The sequence below is a fragment of the Ursus arctos genome, unplaced genomic scaffold, assembly GCF_023065955.2.
Source record: "Ursus arctos isolate Adak ecotype North America unplaced genomic scaffold, UrsArc2.0 scaffold_14, whole genome shotgun sequence".
NCBI lineage: Eukaryota > Metazoa > Chordata > Mammalia > Carnivora > Ursidae > Ursus > Ursus arctos.
In genome coordinates this window covers 10,070,662-10,089,359 of record NW_026622808.1, presented here as the reverse complement: position 1 = coordinate 10,089,359, position 18,698 = coordinate 10,070,662, and the positions used below count along the sequence as shown (strand labels likewise).

General features: G+C 61.3%; 3 protein-coding genes across 4 annotated transcripts; all 3 read left to right on the top strand.

Annotated features, from left to right (window-relative positions):
• The first annotated feature begins 51 nt into the window (after positions 1–51).
• ACAP1 (ArfGAP with coiled-coil, ankyrin repeat and PH domains 1) lies at positions 52–12,212 on the top strand. 2 transcript variants are annotated; one of them, XM_026520828.4, is made up of 23 exons: positions 52–479; positions 596–703; positions 1,284–1,341; positions 5,238–5,357; positions 5,545–5,598; positions 5,692–5,750; positions 5,984–6,167; positions 6,307–6,351; positions 6,472–6,567; positions 6,698–6,772; positions 6,846–6,955; positions 7,948–7,999; positions 8,092–8,192; positions 8,521–8,644; positions 8,746–8,957; positions 9,394–9,463; positions 9,586–9,680; positions 9,788–9,957; positions 10,519–10,691; positions 11,096–11,205; positions 11,290–11,400; positions 11,754–11,803; positions 12,026–12,212. In XM_026520828.4, exons 2-23 carry the CDS (start codon positions 651–653, stop codon positions 12,124–12,126), a joined length of 2,223 nt encoding a protein of 740 aa, XP_026376613.1. In that variant the 5' UTR covers positions 52–479; positions 596–650; the 3' UTR covers positions 12,127–12,212. The 2 variants fall into 2 exon arrangements, with proteins under 2 accessions (XP_026376613.1, XP_057167346.1); XM_057311363.1 differs by having other exon boundaries at positions 52–703.
• Positions 12,213–12,895: 683 nt separating this feature from the next.
• KCTD11 (potassium channel tetramerization domain containing 11) lies at positions 12,896–15,691 on the top strand. The gene has a single exon (XM_026520850.4). It carries the CDS (start codon positions 13,506–13,508, stop codon positions 14,391–14,393), a length of 888 nt encoding a protein of 295 aa, XP_026376635.1. The 5' UTR covers positions 12,896–13,505; the 3' UTR covers positions 14,394–15,691.
• Positions 15,692–15,792: 101 nt separating this feature from the next.
• On the top strand, positions 15,793–17,381 carry TMEM95 (transmembrane protein 95). The gene is made up of 6 exons (XM_048226641.2): positions 15,793–16,151; positions 16,356–16,412; positions 16,635–16,715; positions 16,818–16,838; positions 17,001–17,081; positions 17,217–17,381. The coding sequence occupies exons 1-6, from the start codon at positions 15,983–15,985 to the stop codon at positions 17,306–17,308; spliced, it is 501 nt and encodes a 166-aa protein (XP_048082598.2). The 5' UTR covers positions 15,793–15,982; the 3' UTR covers positions 17,309–17,381.
• Positions 17,382–18,698: the final 1,317 nt, after the last annotated feature.

The following is an 18,698-nucleotide window of genomic DNA, read 5'->3' as shown; positions in this document are numbered from 1 at the left end:
GGACAGGGGAGGAGGGAGGGACCTCGGCGCACAGGAAACCACAGCAGGCAGAGCGGAGAAGAAAGCTTGGAGCAGCCTGGGGGACTGGACTCAGCAAGGGCCTTCGAGGCCCAGAAGGCCCGGGTGCAGCAGGGTGACAGCGATTGGTGTGGCTCGGCCAACCCTAAATGTACTACCTTTAGCATCTTGACCAAAAGTAGTAGCTTTCATTCTTCCAGCAACCCTGGGTGAGGGATCATCGTCCCCATCTCCCAGATGAAGTAACTGAGGAATCAGCGAGCTTGCCCAGGGCCCCATACCCTCCGAGGGTCAGAATCGGGACTTGAGCCTATACTGCCAGACCCTGTCCCCAGAGGAGAAAGTAGCCGAGGGACTAGGGCTCCGGGTAGGAAGGGGACAGCAGAGTCTTGGTGGGCGGGGCTGTGGGTTCTCTGCCTGGCCCCGCCTCTGCCCCTCCCAGCGCTGCCAGCAAGTGTGAGGTGAGAGCTCCTCCTTGGACACCCCTTACCCTCAGGGAAGGAATTGAGCCCCCCCCCCCAGGCTCTTCCCCAGGGAGGACCCCCTCCTCCTTCCTCATCAACCCCTCCCGGGGCAGGGAGCGCCTCCACCTGCACTCCCACCCGTCCGGCCCCGGGGACAATCAAGCCGAGATGACCGTCAAGCTGGATTTCGAGGAGTGTCTCAAGGACTCACCCCGCTTCCGGTAAGTGTGTACAGGTCTGGGGCGCACAGGGGGTGAGATCTGACCCCCCCAATACATACACGCACACACACAGACACTATGGACACAACAGACAACCTGCCCCAGGCCTGATGTCCTTCCAGGGAATGAGTTCGCAAAGGGACAAGATCCGCGCTCGCTAGTGGGCCAGGGCAGCACCTGTGCTGCGTAGCCCCAGGCTCTGGTGCTCTCCACCCCCTTTCTGGGCAGAGGGGGCCTCTCCAGCCCCTCTTACCTCCAGAGCTGACATTCCCTCCTCCTGCTCCTGGGGACCCCTGCCCCTCCCCCAGCACCTGCTGGGGCGGTTAGCAACTTCCTGCCCTCACCACATCCACCCTCCTTTTACCCTTCCTGCTCGGGCCTGCGCCCTACTGGCTCCCACACTGAGCAGACGGAGGGAGCAGAAGAGGGCGCAGAAGAGGGCGGGTGGTCGGGTCCTCTTCACCCATCAGCTTTTTCTGTCTGTCCCCTTACCCACGAACCCCCAACCCCAACCTTCCTGGGGCAGACAGACCCGATGGACCCAAGCTGTGTTCCCGTGACCCCATCCCTCTCTCCCCAGAGCCTCCATTGAGCTGGTGGAAGCCGAGGTGTCGGAACTGGAGACCCGGCTGGAAAAGGTGACATGGAGTGGTGGCCCAGGATGGCATTAAGATGAGAGGGGCGGGGCCAGGGAGAAAACTGGAGACTGCCAATGAGTTCCAAGCGTTGTTGAACGCTAATCGTGTGGGTAGATACTGTGGGGGCTACAGAGAAGGAAGTAGGGGCTCCGTACCCTCAAGGAGCACAGGATCTTGGAAGACCAAACTCCCTGTGGGCTTCCTGGGTCAGCTGTGAACCCAGCCTTACGCTGGCCCTGGGCCTCCAGGGGTGGCAAGACGGTTCTGCCCCCAGGGAGCTCACAGAGGGCCTTGGGGAGATAAACCAGCGAGGCACTTAAGCCAGGGACAGGAAGGCCCTCCCCGGCCACTCTTCATAAGATGTGCACGCCTCCGCCCCGTCCTCGGCTTGATTTTTCTCTACAGCGCTCGCCCCGCTCCCACGTGGGATGTCTTTTTTTGCCACATTCGCTTTCTGCTGCCGTCTAAGGAGTTACTGCAACCATAGTGACTGAAGCCAGCTCACGCCTGTTAGCACAGCGTCCGAGGCTCGGGAGGTGGACGCAGCCCCGCCGGTCCTCTGCTCACGGGCTCACAGGCTGCAGTCCCACCCGAGGCTCAGGGCTCCCCTCCGAGCTCGTGGGGGTGTTGGCGAACCCTGGCTCCTTGCTTGCTGAGGCCTCCACCTGCTCACGGCTGCCCACGGTCACCTGCCACGTGGCCCTGGCCCTGGGCAGCTTGCATCATGGTGGCTCGCTTCTCCAAGGCCGGCGGGAGGGTCTCTCTGGTGGGTGCTGCCAAGGTGGCATCAGTGTGCATCGAAATGCGGCCACAGGAGCCGCGTGGCTGTCCCCTCTGCCCCACGGCATGACCTGATCATGGGAGCACTGTCTTGTGGCCTTGGCCATGTTCTGTTGGGTAGAATCAAGTTGCATATCTCATGCTCTGGGGGGCGGGGAGGGGGTGATGCAAGAGAGGGGACCATCCGGGGTCTGAGAGTGTGTCTGTCACGCTTGCCAGTTTTTGTTCTTGTTTGTTCGCCCCCCAACAGAACCTAAGTGCCATGAAGGCACTTTTATGTTCTATTTTTGCTCCTTCCCCAGTGCCTCTACCGGAGTCAGAAATTTAGCAGGTGACCAATGAATAGATACACATTTTTTTATATAAACTTCCTTATTTTTAAGTTTCTTTTTAAAGATTTATTTATTTTAGAAAGAGAGAGAGTGCGTGCAAGCGGGGAGAAGGAGAGAGACTCTCAAGCAGACTCCCTGCTGAGTGTGGACCCTCTCCCCTCCCCCCCCCCACCACATGGGACTCAATCCCTCAACCCCGAGATCATGACCTGCGCCAAAATCAGGAATCGGGCACTTAAGCGAATGAGCCACCCAGGCGCCCCTAAGCTTTTTTATTTTGAGTTAATTACAGACCTGCGAGAAGTTGCAAAGATTGTGCAGGGGGGTCGCACATACCCATCACCCAGCTTCCCCCAACGGCAGCCTCTTGTATAATGCTGGTCTGTTACCAAAACCAGGAAATTTGATGTGGGCACGATACGATGAACTGTCTACAGACCTTACTTGGATTTTACCTGTTTTGCATCTGCAGTTGGCCTTTGAACAACGTGAGGGTTTGCAGCGCCGACCCTCCGTACCATCAGAAATTTACATGTAACTCCTGACTCCCCCAAAAGTTTATTGATAGCCCGCCATTGACCAGTAACGTAAACAGTTGATGAACGCGTATTTCGTGTGGTATATGTATTATATACTGTTCCTACAATACAGGGAGCTAGAGGAAAGTGTTATTCAGAAAATCACAAGGAAGAGGGGCACCTGGCTGGGTCAGTCAGTAGAGCGTGCAACTCTTGATCTCAGGGTCGTGAATTCAAGCCACATGTTGGGTGGGGCGCCTGGGTGGCTCAGTTAAGTGTCTGCCTTCTGCTCAGGTCATGGTCTCAGGGTCCTGGGATCCAGCCCCATGGCGGGCTCCCTGCTCAGAGGGGAGTCGGCTTCTCCCTCTCCCTCTGCTTCCCCCCCCCACTGGTGTTCTTTTTCTCTCTCTCAAATAAATAAAATCTTTTTTTAAAAAAGCTACATGTTGGATGTAGAGCTTACTTAAAAAAATAATAAGTAAACAAAATTTTGAAAACAATGAATCGTAAGGAAGAGAAAATATTTATCGGAAAAAAGTCCACTTAGAAATGGACCAGAGCAGTTCAAACCCATGTTCAAGGTCGACTGTACTCATTTTCCAGAGTCTTTGTGCATAATTCAATGGCACTTGATCACATGCATAGGTTCTTGTAACCAGCATCCCATTCGAAACACAAAACTCCTGGGGCACCTGCGGGGCTCAGTCAGTCAAGTGTCCAACTCTTGATTTCGGCTCAGGTCATGATCTCAGGGTCGTGAGATCGAGCCCTGCGTCCACCTCTGTGCTAAGCATGGAGTCTGCTTAGGATTCTCTCCCTCTACCCCTCTACCGCTCTCGCATAGTCTCTCTCAGAAAAAAAAATAGAAAAAAGAAAAGAAAAAGGGAAAAAAGGCACAAAACTTCTCTATCACCACAAGGCACTCTTCTGTGCGACCCTTGATCCTGATACGCTCCCCGCCTTCTCTAACCCGCGGCAAGCACTCATCTGTTCTTCTCCAGACTCCTGTCATTTCTAGAATGTTGCATAAGTGAAACCACACAGTATGTGAGCTCTCAAGGTTGGCTCTCTCTGTTTCTTCTCTCAGACTGTGCCCTTGACGTCCGTTCAGGTTGTTACGTATCAGTATGAGTAGTTCCTACGTGGATAGTCCGTTCCTTTCCGTTGCTGAGCGCTATTCCATTGCATGGATGGACCAGTTTATCCCTAGTTCAGTCTTAGAAAAGCTCACCTATAGGGAAAGGGTGGTGGGTAGAAAAAAACCCAGATGCTCAGGGCCCCAGCTGCCCCCAGTGAAGTTGCGAGCGTCTGAGTCCTGGTGCCTGATCACAGACAGCTCGTGGTGACATCTGATGAGGTTGGACTGTGGCCGGTTTCCTGACCATTACTGACCCTGTTGGCCACCTTCAAGTCCAGCTCTCGGGCCCGGCAGCCTTCGTCAGCCCTTGAAAGTGTCTTTCAGTTCATCGAAAGTTCACTGATAGCCCACGGCCCCAGCTTTCTGAGCCCCTGCTGCCCCGGGATTTCCACGCACAACTTCCCTGCTGGTCTCCTGTCCCCTGGGCTGACCTGAAGGGCTCCACAGACTCTTACCCCGTCCCAGCCGTGTTGACTCAGGCCAGAGCAACTGGTGTCACCTCGGGGCAGCGGTTCCCAAACTAGGGCCCAAGGTCAGGAGACCTCACTTTGGTTTCTGACCCAGCCGCCTGGCTCTTCCTAAAGGGACCCTCCTCGGGCCAGACGAATGGGTGCTCATGGAGCACCCTAACATGCCGTCTTTGCCCTGGCCCCGTGGCCAGATGACTAAGGAATCTCTCTGAGGGGAATGCTCCGTGAGCACAGAATGGCACGACTGCAGACAGGAGGGACTGTCGAGCCCACCAGCCACCAGCAGCCGGGTGGCGCACTCATCCCCGAGCCAGACGCTGCACGAGGATGGGGTTCCTGGGGGGCGCTGGCTCCAGGCAGTTGGGGCAGGGAGGAGACATGGCAGGGGACAGAGAAAGACGTTTTGGAGGGGAAGCTGACCCTGGCTTTGGTGAGGGGCTGGGAGGAAGTTTCTGCGGGGCACGGAGCAGTGGGAGCAAAGACGCAGAGATGAGGAAGCAGCAGGTGTGTGGAAGCCCGGGAGCGCCCAGCTGGGCTGCAGAGAAGCAAGGGCCAGGTTGGGAAGAAGGCACAGTCCTGCAGAAGGGAGAGGCGGGGGACCAGTGTGGGGGTGCCGGCACGGATCGGCATAACGCCCCGTCGCCCTGTTGCTTCTTAGCTGCTCAAGCTGGGGAATGGCCTCCTGGAAAGTGGGCGCCATTACCTTGCCGCTGGCCACACCTTCCTTGCTGCCATTTGTGACCTGGCCCGCCTGGGTCCACCGGAGCCCATGATGGCGGTAGGTAGAGCGGGCTGGGGTCTGGAATGCAGAGATCCTCCGGGAGGGGAGGGTCGGCCTGGGGTTTCCAGGTCTCCAGGTCCCAGGCCGGGGCAGGGCTGGGGCTGGGGCCCGAGACATCCTGGCGGGCGGGGTGCAGAGACGGCGGCCTGCGCCTGGTACTCTCTCTCTGCCTCTCCGTGCCCAGGAGTGTCTGGACAAATTCACCGAGAGCCTCAGGCACAAGCTGGACAGCCACGCGGTAAGGGGGAAGCAGGGGGGCCTGGTGGTGGGGAGCAGGGCTTACTGTGGCCTGACCCTCACCTGCCCATTTCTGCTTCCCCCCACCCCCCAGGAGCTTCTAGATGCTACCCAGCACACGCTGCAGCGGCAAATCCAAACCCTGGTCAAGGAGTGAGTGGGGAAGGGAACCCGTCCTCCATCCCTCATCCCGTCACCATAGGGACCTCCCTGAACCAAGGAGCTGTGAGGTCGGGGGTTTCTGGTGGTCCGACTGCTGTCTCCCATCCCCGCACCCCCTTGGAGTCCCTTGGGGTCCCAACCGGAAGGCCCCGCGTGGGCCTCCGCCTGAGACTTCTCTGGGGGGGGGTAGGGGTATCTGGTTCTGCATTTCCCCTCTCCCACAGGGGTCTCCGGGGTTTCCGAGAGGCCCGCCGGGATTTCTGGAGGGGGGCCGAGAGCCTGGAGGCTGCTCTTATCCACAACGCGGAGGTCCCCAGGCGCCGGGCCCAGGAGGCAGAAGAGGCAGGAACTGCCCTGAAGACGGCGCGGGCCGGGTACCAGGGGAGAGCGCTGGATTATGCACTGCAGGTGCCCGCCCCGCCCCGCCCCCCCACCTACCCTGGGATCCCAGGGCCTCCAGGCCCTTGAGGCTGGAGAGGCCCCTGTGTGCAGTGGGAGGGGGCGCTGTGTTTTCAAGACTGACCTGAGGTCTTTTGGGGCCCCTCAGATCAACGTGATTGAGGACAAGAGGAAGTTTGACATCATGGAGTTCGTGAGTTGCAGCGGTGGTGAGGGCGGGGTGGAGAGGAGCCTGCCAATGGGGGCAGGAGGGAAGAGGAAAAGACAGAGGAGTCCCCTGTCAGCTCGGCCCCCTGCCCGCCTTGTCGCCCAGGTGCTGCGTCTGGTGGAGGCCCAAGCTACCCATTTCCAGCAGGGCCACGAGGAGCTGGACAGGCTGGCCCATTATCGCAGGGAACTGGGCGCCCAGGTGGGGCCCCGGGGAAGGGGGGGGAGGGGCAGGCCGTGGTGGAGGGAGAGGAGGGGACTCTGAGATGCCTGGCCTGGCTTGGTTGGTGGAGACCAGGGCACGTCTGAAATGCCCCCTCTTGTCCGCCCAGTTGCACCAGCTGGTCCTGAATTCGGCTCGCGAGAGGAGGGACATGGAGCAGAGACACGTGCTTCTGAAGCAGAAGGTGAGGCCTCTGGGGCCATGGGGCATGGGCCTCTGCCTGCTCCAGCTGCCCTTTGACCCTCTTGTGCCCCCAGGAGCTCAGTGGGGAGGAGCCAGAGCCAAGCCTAAAGGAGGGGCCTGGTGGGCTGGTCCTGGAAGGCCATCTCTTCAAGCGGGCCAGCAACGCATTTAAGACCTGGAGCAGGTGAGGGGGGCACCCCAATCACCCAAACCCGCTCAATTCAACGTTTCTTGGGTGGTGACAGTGCGCTTAGCACAGTGAGAAAAACAGACAAAACCCGCTGCCCCCACGGACCTTACGTCCCATCGACAAAGACGCCCAGTAAATTCTGTTATGTTGGAAGGAAAGAGCGAGGCGGGGAAACATAGGAAAGCAAGGGGTGCGGACAGCTGGGGAGGGGCTGCAGTTCCAGATAGGGTGGCTGGGGCAGGCTTCTTGAGCAGGTGAGGACTTCTGAGAGAAGACTTGAAGGACATCTGGGGGCAGAATGATCTCGGCAGGAGGAGGAGCCAGCACCAAAACTGGGAGAGTCCGAGGGACAGAGAGGGGCACGGGGTGTGGACAGAGGGAGGGAGGAAGACACGGGGTGGGCGTGAAGTGGGAGCCCACGGGGGTGTGCACCACGAGCGGGCCTTGTCGGCTTCCGTAGGGACTTAGGGGCCGTGGCAGTGCGGAGCAGGGGGTCCTCTGCTCTGACTCGGCTCCTTCCCACTGGGGATATTTGCGTAAATCGGAAAACTGAGCCCCTTCTATGAGAAACTTCCATCTGTCAAAAAAATTGTGGCAAAGGACTCGGGGCACCTGGTGACCCCGTCTGTGGAGCCTGTGACTCCTGATCTCGGGGTTGTGGGTCTGAGCCCCACGTGGGTGTAAAAAAAAAAAAACAAACTTAAAAAAATTATAGGAGACTAATTTTATTGGAAAAAGCATTTTACTGCCATCTGCTGGAAAGTTGTCTTCACAAATGATCAAATCTGGGTTGTCCGCGGTGTGAGTAGCGCCGCCTTCCGTGTCCTGGCCCCGCAGAGCCCTGTGCCCCGCTGACCAGGTGTGAGGGTCAGCCCGGCTCTCTCAGCACAGGCCTTCGGGGCAGAGGGCACAGCCTCTCCGCTGTCCCTGTCCCGAGCTCGTCCCGATGCCGCCCACGTCCACAACTCTGTTTCCGCCTCCCCCAGACGCTGGTTCACTATTCAGAGCAACCAACTGGTTTATCAGAAGAAGTACAAGGTAGGCAGGCCCGGGCCCGGAGGCCGGGGCCCAGGGACACAGCCCTTGCTGCAACTGGTGCACGGCTGCCCCTCGTCACCTTCCCCTTCCAGGACCCCGTGACCGTGGTGGTGGATGACCTCCGTCTCTGCACCGTGAAGCTCTGCCCGGACTCGGAGAGGAGGTTTTGCTTCGAGGTCGTGTCCCCAAGCAAGTGAGTGCCGACGCCTGACGTGTCTGAAGCTTTACCAACGGGAAGGCGGGCCGATCTTGAGGGCATCTTGGAGGCCCCCATGTAGCATCAGGCATTATCCCTTCCATGGTTGGATAGGGGGGCAGTATTGGGGGGTGTCCTGGGGGGAGGGGGGAGGGCGATGGGGGATATTTAGAAAGATCGGACCGATTGGTGTCAAATCTCTGTTCAGCTGGTATTTCTTATGTCAGGACAACTGGGACCAATTAAATAGTGTGTCAGCCAGCCTACCCTGCCTCTTGGCTCCCCGGGCCTCAGACCACCCCCTCTGCTCCCCGCTCCTGCCCAGGTCCTGCCTCCTGCAGGCTGACTCTGAGCGCCTCCTGCAGCTGTGGGTCAGCGCCGTGCAGAGCAGCATTGCCACAGCCTTCAGCCAGGCTCGCCTCGATGACAGCCCCCGGGGGCCCGGCCAGGTGCCTTCACGTGGGGGGTGCAGGGCCAGGCGGCCCCGGGAGGGGAGGCACCCCTTCCCCAGGCCCCATGGCCACTCTCTGTCTACCTCTGGCTCCCCCAGGGCTCGGGATACCTGGCCAGGAGCTCCTCGGCGACCCTGGGCTGTGGCGGGATGGCCTGGGGAAGGGAGCCCGGCGGAGTTGGGCACGTGGCAGCCCAGGTGCAGAGCGTGGATGGCAATGCCCAGTGCTGTGACTGCCGTGAGCCAGCCCCGGAGTGGGCCAGCATCAACCTGGGCGTCACCCTCTGCATCCAGTGCTCCGGCATCCACAGGTCACTCCCCGCCCCTGCTTCCGGCTGGGGGAGGGGGAGGGGGCTGGCTAGAGCCATCGCTCAGGCTCCTCCCTCCCACCCTGCCCTGGCTGGCACTGGTCACCCTGTCCTGGTCCGGCCAGAGGAGTGTATTGGTGTGACTGGAGGTGTGAGGTCAGGGCTCTTGAGGGCAGGGGAACCCATGAACAGCAGAGCAAGGGGAGAGGCCATGAGGCCTCAGCAAGTCTGGGAGGCCCTCCGCCTGAGTCCGTCTGGTGGAAGGAGGGGAACAGCAGGGCAAGAGAAGGGAAGTGGCTGGAGAGGATGAAACCCTAAACCTGAGCTGTAGGAGAAAGGAGAAGAGGGGCCGGTGAGCAGGGCCAGAGCCTCTGCGTGGCCCCTGCGCGCCTCTGCCCACTGCCTCACAGAGGGCCTGACTCCCACTCTGGCCGTCCAGGAGCCTCGGGGTTCATTTCTCCAAAGTCCGGTCTCTGACCCTTGACTCGTGGGAGCCAGAACTGGTGAAGGTGACTTGGGGTGCCCCGATGAGAAGCGGGGGCGGGGTGAGTGCAGGGCTGCAGGGCCCCTAGGGCTCAGACACTCACCTCCCTCCCACATGTCTCTCTGCCTCTGCCTGGGCCGCTGGAAGCTTATGCGCGAGCTGGGGAATGTCGTCATCAACCAGATCTACGAGGCCCGTGTGGAGGCCATGGCCGTGAAGAAGCCAGGGCCCAGCTGCTCTCGGTGAGGTCGGGGTGGAGGTGCGGGGGCTGCCTACTTGCGGGGAAGGAAGAGGGTCTGGGACCGGAGGAGGGAAGACGGTCCCCCTCTTCCCCGCCATACTCTGCCAGGCAGGAGAAGGAGGCCTGGATTCATGCCAAATACGTGGAGAAGAAGTTCCTGACCAAGCTTCCTGAGATTCGGGGGCGAAGAGGTGGCCGGGGCCCCCCCAGGGGGCAGCCTCCTCTGCCCCCCAAGCCTTCCGTCAGGCCCCGGCCGGGGAGCCTCAGATCCAGGCCAGGTATAGCGTTGCTCGGACATTTACGGAGCCCGGCTGAGTGCCCAGCACTCTGCCCGGCCCGGTGAGGAGGCTGAGAGCACGAGGCCCCAGCCTTCCCCTTGCCAGTGTTGGGGGGGCCCAGACCACACCAGCACAGGTTTTTTTTTTTTACAAGGCAAGATTTTCAGGGCATAAGTGAAGAACAGGAAGGAGCGTAGGGCTGGGGATAAGCAGGGAGGGTCTCAACAGCATGAGAAAACTCAGGAGTGAGAAAGAGCTCGCTGCCCCAGAGGCCTGTGGAGGGTGTGAGCTCGGCCAGAGCGGAGGGAACCTGGAAGCTGAGTCTGAGTGTCCGCTCACTTGTGACGTTCTAGGCAGTCCAGGTAGCTGAACAGGGAGAGGGGAATGATGCTATCCGTGCCCCATGTCCTAGGGGCCCTGCACACACACCCACACCACCTCCCACTGCAGTCCCCGGAGTCCCGAGGGCCTCCCCACAACTGAGGAATGACCTGGCCCATTAGAGCATCTGGGGACTGTGCTGAGGGTTTCGTACCAGACTCAGCCGATTCCCTCCACCAGAGCCCCCGTCCGATGACCTGGGCAGCCTCCACCCTGGGGCCCTGCTGTTTCGAGCTGCTGGGCACCCTCCATCCCTCCCCACCATGGCCGATGCCCTCGCCCACGGAGCCGATGTCAACTGGGTCAACGGCAGTCAGGAGAATGCCACGCCACTGATCCAGGCCACAGCAGCTGTGAGTCCCGCTGACCTCCCTACCCCACCCTTAGGCTCCTTCCCTCTGACCCCTACTCTGACTTAGGGCCCAGCTCTTATCCCTCCTCCCACCCCAAAAGGAATGATAAGCGAGAGAAACTGGTTGCTAAGGTTGTGATTTGGAGGCAGACAACCTGGGTTTGAATCCAGGATCCCACTATTCACAGGTTGAACCTCTCTGTGCGTCGGTTTGCTCATCTGTGAAATAGGGATAACATACCTCGTGAGGTTGTGCTGTGGACTTAACATACGAATACAGCTGAAGAGCTCTAGCAGAGCCTGGCACAGCCCTACCTCAGCCCCTGGACTGACCCCATCCTAAAACATCTTTGGTCTGCTTCTAAAGATGCCACCTTCTCTCCCGTTCTCAACCCCTCCATGCAGAATTCTCTTCTGGCCTGTGAGTTTCTCCTCCAGAACGGGGCGAACGTGAACCAAGCGGACAACCACGGCCGGGGGCCGCTCCACCATGCAACCATTCTGGGCCACACGGGGTAGGGGCGGGCAGGGATGATGGCTGCGGGAAAGAAGGGCGCGGGTGGGGTGAGTGGCCGGCTGGACCTGGCTATCCTTTCCAGGCTGGCCTGCCTGTTCCTGAAACGGGGGGCCGATCTGGGAGCTCGGGACTCTGAAGGCAAAGACCCTCTGACGATCGCCATGGAAACGGCCAACGCTGACATCGTCACCTTGTGAGGCTGCCCGGGGACGGGGCTAGCGCTTGCCCTACCCACCTTGGGGCGGAGCTAATGCTGGGACCTGGACCGGCATGTGGGCGGGGCTCGGGGAGCAGCGGGCCAGCTCCCGGACGTCGCGCACCAAGGCTGTTCCGAGTGTAGACTGGGGCGTGGAGTAGGGGGGGGGGGCGGGTAGGGTCCACGGATGGTGAGTTTCTCCCGAGTGAGGGGCTTTGTGGTTGTTAAGCGTCTTTAAGCACTGGACCCCGGGGGACAGGTGAATTAAACAATCCCAGCTCAGAGGATGGGAAGTTGGAGTGGGGACAGTGAAGAGAAAGTCACTGGGGCCTTAATTCCTTCCCCTTCAGGCTACGCTTGGCAAAGATGAGAGAGGTCGAAGCGGCCCAGGGCCAGACAGGTAAAGTTCCTCCAGGCCCGCCCCACACTGTACTTCTGGGCTTCTGGCCCCTGAAGGACCTGCCCGGCGGCGCCCGGCTGCATTGATCAATTCCATTACTTATTCCACAAATATGCATTGGGCGCATGCGAGGGCGCACGTCTTCGGAAGCACGCGAAGAACGCGCGAGCCAGCGCTCCGGCCCGGCCCGCGGAGCGCCCAGCCCTGCCTCCCTCCCCGCAGGAGACGAGACGTATCTGGACATCTTCCGAGACTTCTCCCTCATGGCGTCGGACGACCCGGAGAAACTGAGCCGGCGCAGTCACGACCTCCACACGCTTTGATCCCAGGCCTCCGTGGTTCCGCACCCCCGGCCGCCTCTCCCCCTACCCCCGCCGGCCCCTGGGCCATTAAAGCGTCTGTGCTTTAAGCTTCCCCTCGTGGTTCCTCTGCAGGAAGCCCCCCTCGGGCCGGGCTAGGGGCTGGGTGCTGCGGCCCCCGGGCGGCGGGAGCGGTGGGGGTTTGCGAGTTCGAGTCACGCGAGGGCCACTCCCGGACAGTGAGGCGGGGGCGTCGGCCGCAGCCCTAGCACCGGGCGGCCCTGGGGCGGGGCTCCCGGGCTCGGGCGACGTGGCCAGACGCGTCCGGCCGGGGAGAAGCCGCCCGCGTGGGCTGGGGGGCCGGCCTCCCGTAGGGGGCAGCTGGCGTCAGGCCGGGACGGAGAGGCTGGCTCCGGCCACCCCGGCCCGGAGGCATCCCCGGAATGCGGCGGCTCAGCACCCGCCCCCTCGGGAATTCCCGACGGGAGCGACTGGGAGGGCACCACCCCCAAGCCCGGGAAGGCCGGGCCTCGAGCCCCGGGCCGAGCTGCAGACGTGAGGTCGGGCACACCTGAGAGCCTGCGGGGCGGTCGCGGCCACATCCGGAGCGACGCACCTGAGTCACGCTCCGGACCCCACCCCCGCCCGCGTCCGCCCGTCCGGCCCGTCCGCCCCGTCTCTCCAGTTCCAGACTCTCGGCCCCCACCTCCACCCAGGCCGCGCGAGCACCGCGGGGGCGGGGGGCGGGGCGCCAAGGGGGCGGGGCTGTCCCTTAAAGGGTCCCGGCCGCTGCCCTTAGGCCACTTCCTGGGGGCGGAGAGGACTGCGGCGGCTGCGGCGACACCCGGGGAGGCGGCGGCGTCCGGGTCCCGAGACTCCCGCCTGCTTCCAGCAGAGCCCTCCGGTGGTCCCGGCTCGCGCTGAGCGCGCATCCCCGCTCCCCAGCGGATAGGGAGGCACCTCCGCCGCCCGCTCGCGTCAGCCCCGCCTCCGTCTCCTGAGACCTGCGCCGGAGCCGGGCCAGGCCTGGCCTGCGACTGGCCCCCGGGGCCGTGCGTGGACTCGCCCGCGGCGACAGCAGCGATCTCCCCGAGAACTCGGAAGCTGGGCACTTCCAAGTGTCGGCCTGTGCTCGCCACCGTCACCTACTGGTTGGATTCCGGAAGCCCGCTGTCTGAAGACCTCCGAGAGGAATTGCTGACCCTCCGCCCAGAATCGAATGCGTCTGGACCGCAATCTCCTTGCCCTCTCTGGCTTCTGTGCTTTTCAACCGTTCTCTCAAGCTTTCGGCCGTGTCTGTGACCGGAAACCGTCCCCCACTACCAAGGTAGCTGGGGTGAGCCCCAGATCTTACTGCCTTGTGCTCCAACCTGTGCATCCAACCCAGAGACAGTCTGAACTTTATGACCCAATTCTGCCCACACCCCGAGAGTTCTGCCTTTTCTTCTCTTTCGGTGTCTCCTGTACTCCCCAAAATTTCGCCTCCTCCGGTGCCCTCTTCGCCCCCCTCTTTTGGGGGCCCTGTGACCCTGAATGTGGGGGGCACACTATATTCCACCACTTTGGAGACCCTGACTCGCTTCCCAGACTCCATGCTGGGGGCCATGTTTAGGGCTGGCACCCCCATACCCCCCAACCTCAACCCCCAGGGAGGTGGCCACTACTTCATCGACAGAGATGGCAAGGCCTTCCGGCACATCCTCAACTTCCTGCGGCTGGGCCGCCTGGACCTGCCCCGCGGATATGGGGAGACAGCTCTTCTCAGAGCAGAGGCTGACTTCTACCAGATCCAGCCCCTCCTGGATGCCTTGCGGGAACTGGAGACCTCTCGGGGAAGCCCTGTACCCACAGCCGCCCTGCTTCACGCAGATGTAGACGCCAGCCCCCGCCTGGTGCATTTCTCTGCTCGCCGGGGCCCACACCACTATGAGCTGAGCTCCGTGCGGGTGGAGACCTTCCGAGCCAACATCTTCTGCACCGACGCCGAGTGCCTGGGCGCCATGCGGGCGCGATTTGGGGTGGCCGGTGAGAACAGGGCAGAGGGAGGCCCACACTTCCGTCTGGAGTGGGCCCCCTGTCCCGCGGAACTCCCCGAGGTGGAGTATAGGAGACTGGGGCTGCAGCCTCTGTGGACTGGGGAGCCGGGAGAGCTACGGGAGGTGGTGGGCACACCAGGCTTCCTGGAGGAGGTGCTGCGGGTGGCCCTGGAGCACGGCTTCCGTCTAGATTCTGTCTTCCCTGACCCCGAAGACCTGCTCAACTCTCGATCTCTTCGCTTTGTGCGGCACTGAGCCCATGGCCCTCCCGTCCGACTGGGGTGGGGGGAGAGGATGGACAGCAAAGCGAATGAAGGCCCCCGTGAAGATTCTTCTTAGCTCTGCCTCTGGAGCTGTGAGAGTCAGGGGTCCCACTGCACCTGACTGGAGCCCAGGTGTGGGCAGCGATTCCCAAGTCTGAGCCCGCGGAGCGCTCACAAGCCACGTAAAGGGTCTGGACTGGTGCTAATCCTGGGAGGGGTGGGGAAGGTTCCCAGGCTTGTTCCTGCTTGAGGCTGGCGGCCTCACAGCATCTCCTTGTTGGAGCTCAGTATTCAAGGTTCTAGAAAAGTAGGGACACCTCTCTGCCCAGGCTAGGCCTAGCAGGACCCTGGAGGGACACTAAAGTAGGGGAGAAGAACTTTGGATTGCTGTAATGTGGTCTCCCGGACCATGGCTTCTCCTACCCCTGAATGGCCTGGCCCGGCCTGACCAAAGAGAGACCAGAACATTCTGGAATATGAGAAGGGGAATTCTTGGCTGTGTCTCAGGTCACTTACTGATCAAGACAAAGGCTACCCCCTACGCTAGGCTGGCACAAGGGAGCTAGCAGAATCCTCATTAACCATGAGGCTGGAGCCCCAGACTCTAGCGACCTAAGTGTTTTCAAGGGCCCCATATTGATGGCTTTGGCCACCGGCAAGAGGACGGCATCTTCTCGGGTCTTGGTCTTACTTCGTTCACGTGCGCATGTGTGTCACCCAGTGTGTCTGACCGACGTGTGGGTCTCTGCGTCTGCGTTGCCGGAGACAGTATCTGTGTGCCGGTCTTTCTGTGGTCTCTGCGTGTCCAGGCCTGTTTGGGGTTGCCCAGCAACTCTTTAGGCACCAGGGATGCGCGTGGTGTGGGTGTGAGTAGATTGAGAATTAGTAGTTTAATCGGAGGGGTTTGTGTGTCCGCGCAGGCATGTGTGTTCACATCACCACGTAGGCAGGAGGGGCCTGCCGAAGCTTGAGTCACTGGGATCTTCCTGGTGAAAGGTGAGAGAAGTCACTGGGCCCAGCCGGCCGGTAGAGAACTCTCCGTTGCTAAGGCAACCATGGGCATGTTGCTAGGAGCTGGCTGGGAAGGCCTGAGGCTGCCCAGGGAGAGGGGAGATGAAGAGAAGAGGTGGGGAGAGTGGGGGGACGATAGGGGAAGGGCTGGGATTTCTGGGTCCCTGAGGAATGGGGTACTCATGCGCAACTTCTTCACTGGGGGAGTCACTCACTCATTATTTATCGCTGGTCATGATTTACAAGAAGGAAAATAAAATTGCTTCGTGGAACCTCAAACTTGTTAAGGCTCCTGAGGGCCAGGTTGGGGAGGGGGGGTTGCGGTCGCCTTTGCAGCAGAAACCCTGCTTTCTCTGCCCAGTCTTCTTCTGGTCCTCAGTCCCTTGGGCCTCCCCTTTGCCCCAGCCACAGATGGACCAGTGGTACCATTCCAGAATATTCTAGAATCCCCCACTGTTCTGGAACACGCTAGGCTCTCCAGGCAAAGAGTTGGAACCAGGATCGTAGCATTCGGAGGCCTTCCCAGCCTCAGTGGGGCCGGCCCCTGTCCGCCACTCGCCAGCAGGCCTCATGTGGGTGCTGGCATTGGGTGGGGTTTTCCTGGCAACTGCCCAGGGCTGTGTCCTCTGCCACCTCCCAGCCCGTGACTTGTCGGGCCGCCTGGCTCAACTCTGCAGCCGAGTGGAGGTTCTGTGGAAGAACTGTGGGGCCTCCTGGAGCTTCCCCGCCTTTGCCTTGGGTAAACTCAGACGTCCAGGGACAGGCCGGGCAACAGTCGCCACCGCACCCAGAGTGGGGCAGCCTGTGGCTTCCCAGCCGGGACCCTCAGCCGCCCCCTCAGTCCACAGCCCTCCCTGGACACACCGGCCTCTCCCGGTGGGAGAGCTGCTTCAGGCCCTGGGAAAGTCAGGGAAGAATCACAGGTCCCTGCCCCTCTCCGCAGATGAGGCGTCCATGAACAAAGTCACAGAGAAGACTCACAGAGTCCTGAGGGTCATGGGTGAGGTCAAGGGCCAGGCACGACCCAGGGGCTCTGAGGGGCAGCGGGCAGCGGGGAGGGGAGGTAGAGGTGGGGGAGGCAGGGAAGGGTGGCGGGCAGGTGGAGACGGGAACGTGTGATCCGGGAGGTGCTGGGGGGAGGGGGGAGGAGAGCCGAGGGGGGAGGGGAGCCTGCCCTGGCGAGGCGCCCCGCAAAATCGCAAAATCGCTGCTGTCTCCCCAGAGATCAAAGGGTCTCCTTCCTCCCTCCGTTTATATTGGCATTGGCTGCAACACACCAAGCTCCCCGCGTACACCAGGGAAGGTACTGATGCAGGCAGGGATGGGGGGGTGCCTGGGCTCTGGGGCGAAGGAGGCGTGGCTGAGCGGCTCCCCTCCCCCCACCCTTCGTTGTCTTTGGTTTCAGCTCTCTGCGCTCCCGCCTGCCGTGAGTAGAAAAGGGAAGAGGAGTGAGGACAGGGGCACCTGGGGTACCCGAGGAGAGCCTGGCAGTTACGGCAGAGGCGGGCGGGGGGGGGGGGGGGGGGCGTGCTAGAAGGCGGGAGCTGGGGCTTCCCCGCCCCAGCTGTGGTCCCGCTGTCTCCTGCAGGGGGCAGCACCATCCTGTATAACTGCTCCACCTGCCAGGAGTTCAAGGTGCGCTGCTGGCCCCGAAAGCGCTGCCTCCCAGGTTCTACCCCTCGGCCTGGCCTCCCCTCGCTCGGGTCTCTGAGCTCTCAGCCCCCCCCCCCCCCCCCCCCCCCCCCGCCCCACGACGACTGGTGAGGTCCCTGGGATCACTCACTGCTTCCTGGGTTCCCTGCAGGAAGTCACGATCTTCGCGAAGCCAGGATTCTGCTCCTCTCGGTCTTAGTAGCTGCCCTGCTGCTGGGTGTTATGAGCCTCGTGGTGGAGTGAGTCCGGGGGTGCAGGGGGGGGGGGCGATAAGAGTGGAAACGCCCTCACCACTGCGGACCCCCCAGGACCTTCCACCACCGTCCCTGCCCCATCTCCGCCCTGCCCTGCCCTGCCCAGGCCTCCCATTCTCTGTCTCCCCTCAGGTCCCGTTACCACCTCGAAGCAAAAAGAACAAGTGAGGACACTGACAGCCTCCTGGCTGCCGGTTCTCAAGACCACGAACCCATAATCTCCACTTCCCCCGGAGGGGATCAGCCAGCCCCTTAGTTCCAATCCCACAGGTTCAGCCTTCCAGACCCCAAGCCCAGACGTCCCCAAGATCCCTGTGTCAGAGGGCCGCCAGGGACCCAGGCGCCCACAACTGGGAAGCTCCTCCCCCCCAGCCCTCAACTAATCAGACAGGAGCAGCCACTGGTTCCAGGAAAATATCTACAGAAGGAAAGAATCCCCTCCCCACACCACCCTTCCCACACCCCCTCCTGCCTGTTCTCGGAAAGCGGGGGCTGTCTGCCCCAGAAGCTCCTCTTGGCCCTCTCGTGACTGATTGGGAATCCGGGAATGGGTGTTTTGGAAAAGTCCCTCCCTTTAGAGTTGAGACCACATCAGTCAGCTGCTGGCATGCTATCCCTCCATTTAACATTGTGAAGCCTTGGCCTCCCACAGACGCGTCCCTCCTGCCAAGGCCAAGTAAACCTGTTGTCAAATGGCCTCCACCCCTGCCTGGCCTCTGTCTGCAACTGGGGAGGGCAGAGGGGGGACGGGAGACTTGGGGTGGCACAGTGGTTCTCAACTGGGGGGAGGGGGGATCTTCCACCCCAAGAGACATTTGGCGACATCTGGAGACATTTTTGATTGCTTTCATAGGGGGATGTGCTCCTGGCATTTAGTGAGTGGAAGCCGGGGATGCTGGCCTCCATGGCGTCCCTGGCCCCCAGGACGCACAGGGGAGTCCCCCCAACATTTAGCCGGTCCCAGGACCTCGGCTGCGTGTGGTCGAGAAACCCTGGCGTTTGGTCCCTGGCTGTCAGGAGGCTTGGGTTGGGTAGGTGGAAGATGAAACGTAAGAGTTAGCCCGTCACCAGCCCCAAGTCTCAGACCAAGGGCCTGGGCCCTGAAGGGATCCTGGCCTGCACCTAGCCTAGTGGTTTTCAAACTGGGGTACCTAGAGGCTTCGGGGCAAAAGTTCTCATCCAGTTTCACATCGCAGTCATCTGGGCAGCTTCAAAAACTATCCATCCCGGGGTGCCTGGGTGGCTCAGTCGGCTGAGCATCTGACTCTTGTCATGATCTCAGGGCCCTGGGATCGAGCCCCGTGTCAGGCTCCCTGCTCAGCGGAGAGCCTGCTTCTCCCTCTCCCTTTGCCCCTCCCCACCATTCATGCTCTCTCTCA

Excerpts from the sequence above, each read along its gene's own strand:
- TMEM95 (XM_048226641.2), top strand. The coding sequence starts at position 15,983 with ATGTGGGTGCTGGCATTGGGTGGGGTTTTCCTGGCAACTGCCCAGGGC. Across the intron at positions 16,413-16,634 it reads CAGAGTCCTGAGGGTCATGG|AGATCAAAGGGTCTCCTTCC; the intron begins GTGAGGTCAAGG and ends CTGTCTCCCCAG. Across the intron at positions 16,839-17,000 it reads TCTCTGCGCTCCCGCCTGCC|GGGGCAGCACCATCCTGTAT; the intron begins GTGAGTAGAAAA and ends TGTCTCCTGCAG.
- ACAP1 (XM_026520828.4), top strand. The coding sequence starts at position 651 with ATGACCGTCAAGCTGGATTTCGAGGAGTGTCTCAAGGACTCACCCCGC. Across the intron at positions 9,464-9,585 it reads GGGAGCCAGAACTGGTGAAG|CTTATGCGCGAGCTGGGGAA; the intron begins GTGACTTGGGGT and ends GGCCGCTGGAAG. Across the intron at positions 9,681-9,787 it reads CCAGGGCCCAGCTGCTCTCG|GCAGGAGAAGGAGGCCTGGA; the intron begins GTGAGGTCGGGG and ends ATACTCTGCCAG.
- KCTD11 (XM_026520850.4), top strand. The coding sequence starts at position 13,506 with ATGACCCAATTCTGCCCACACCCCGAGAGTTCTGCCTTTTCTTCTCTT.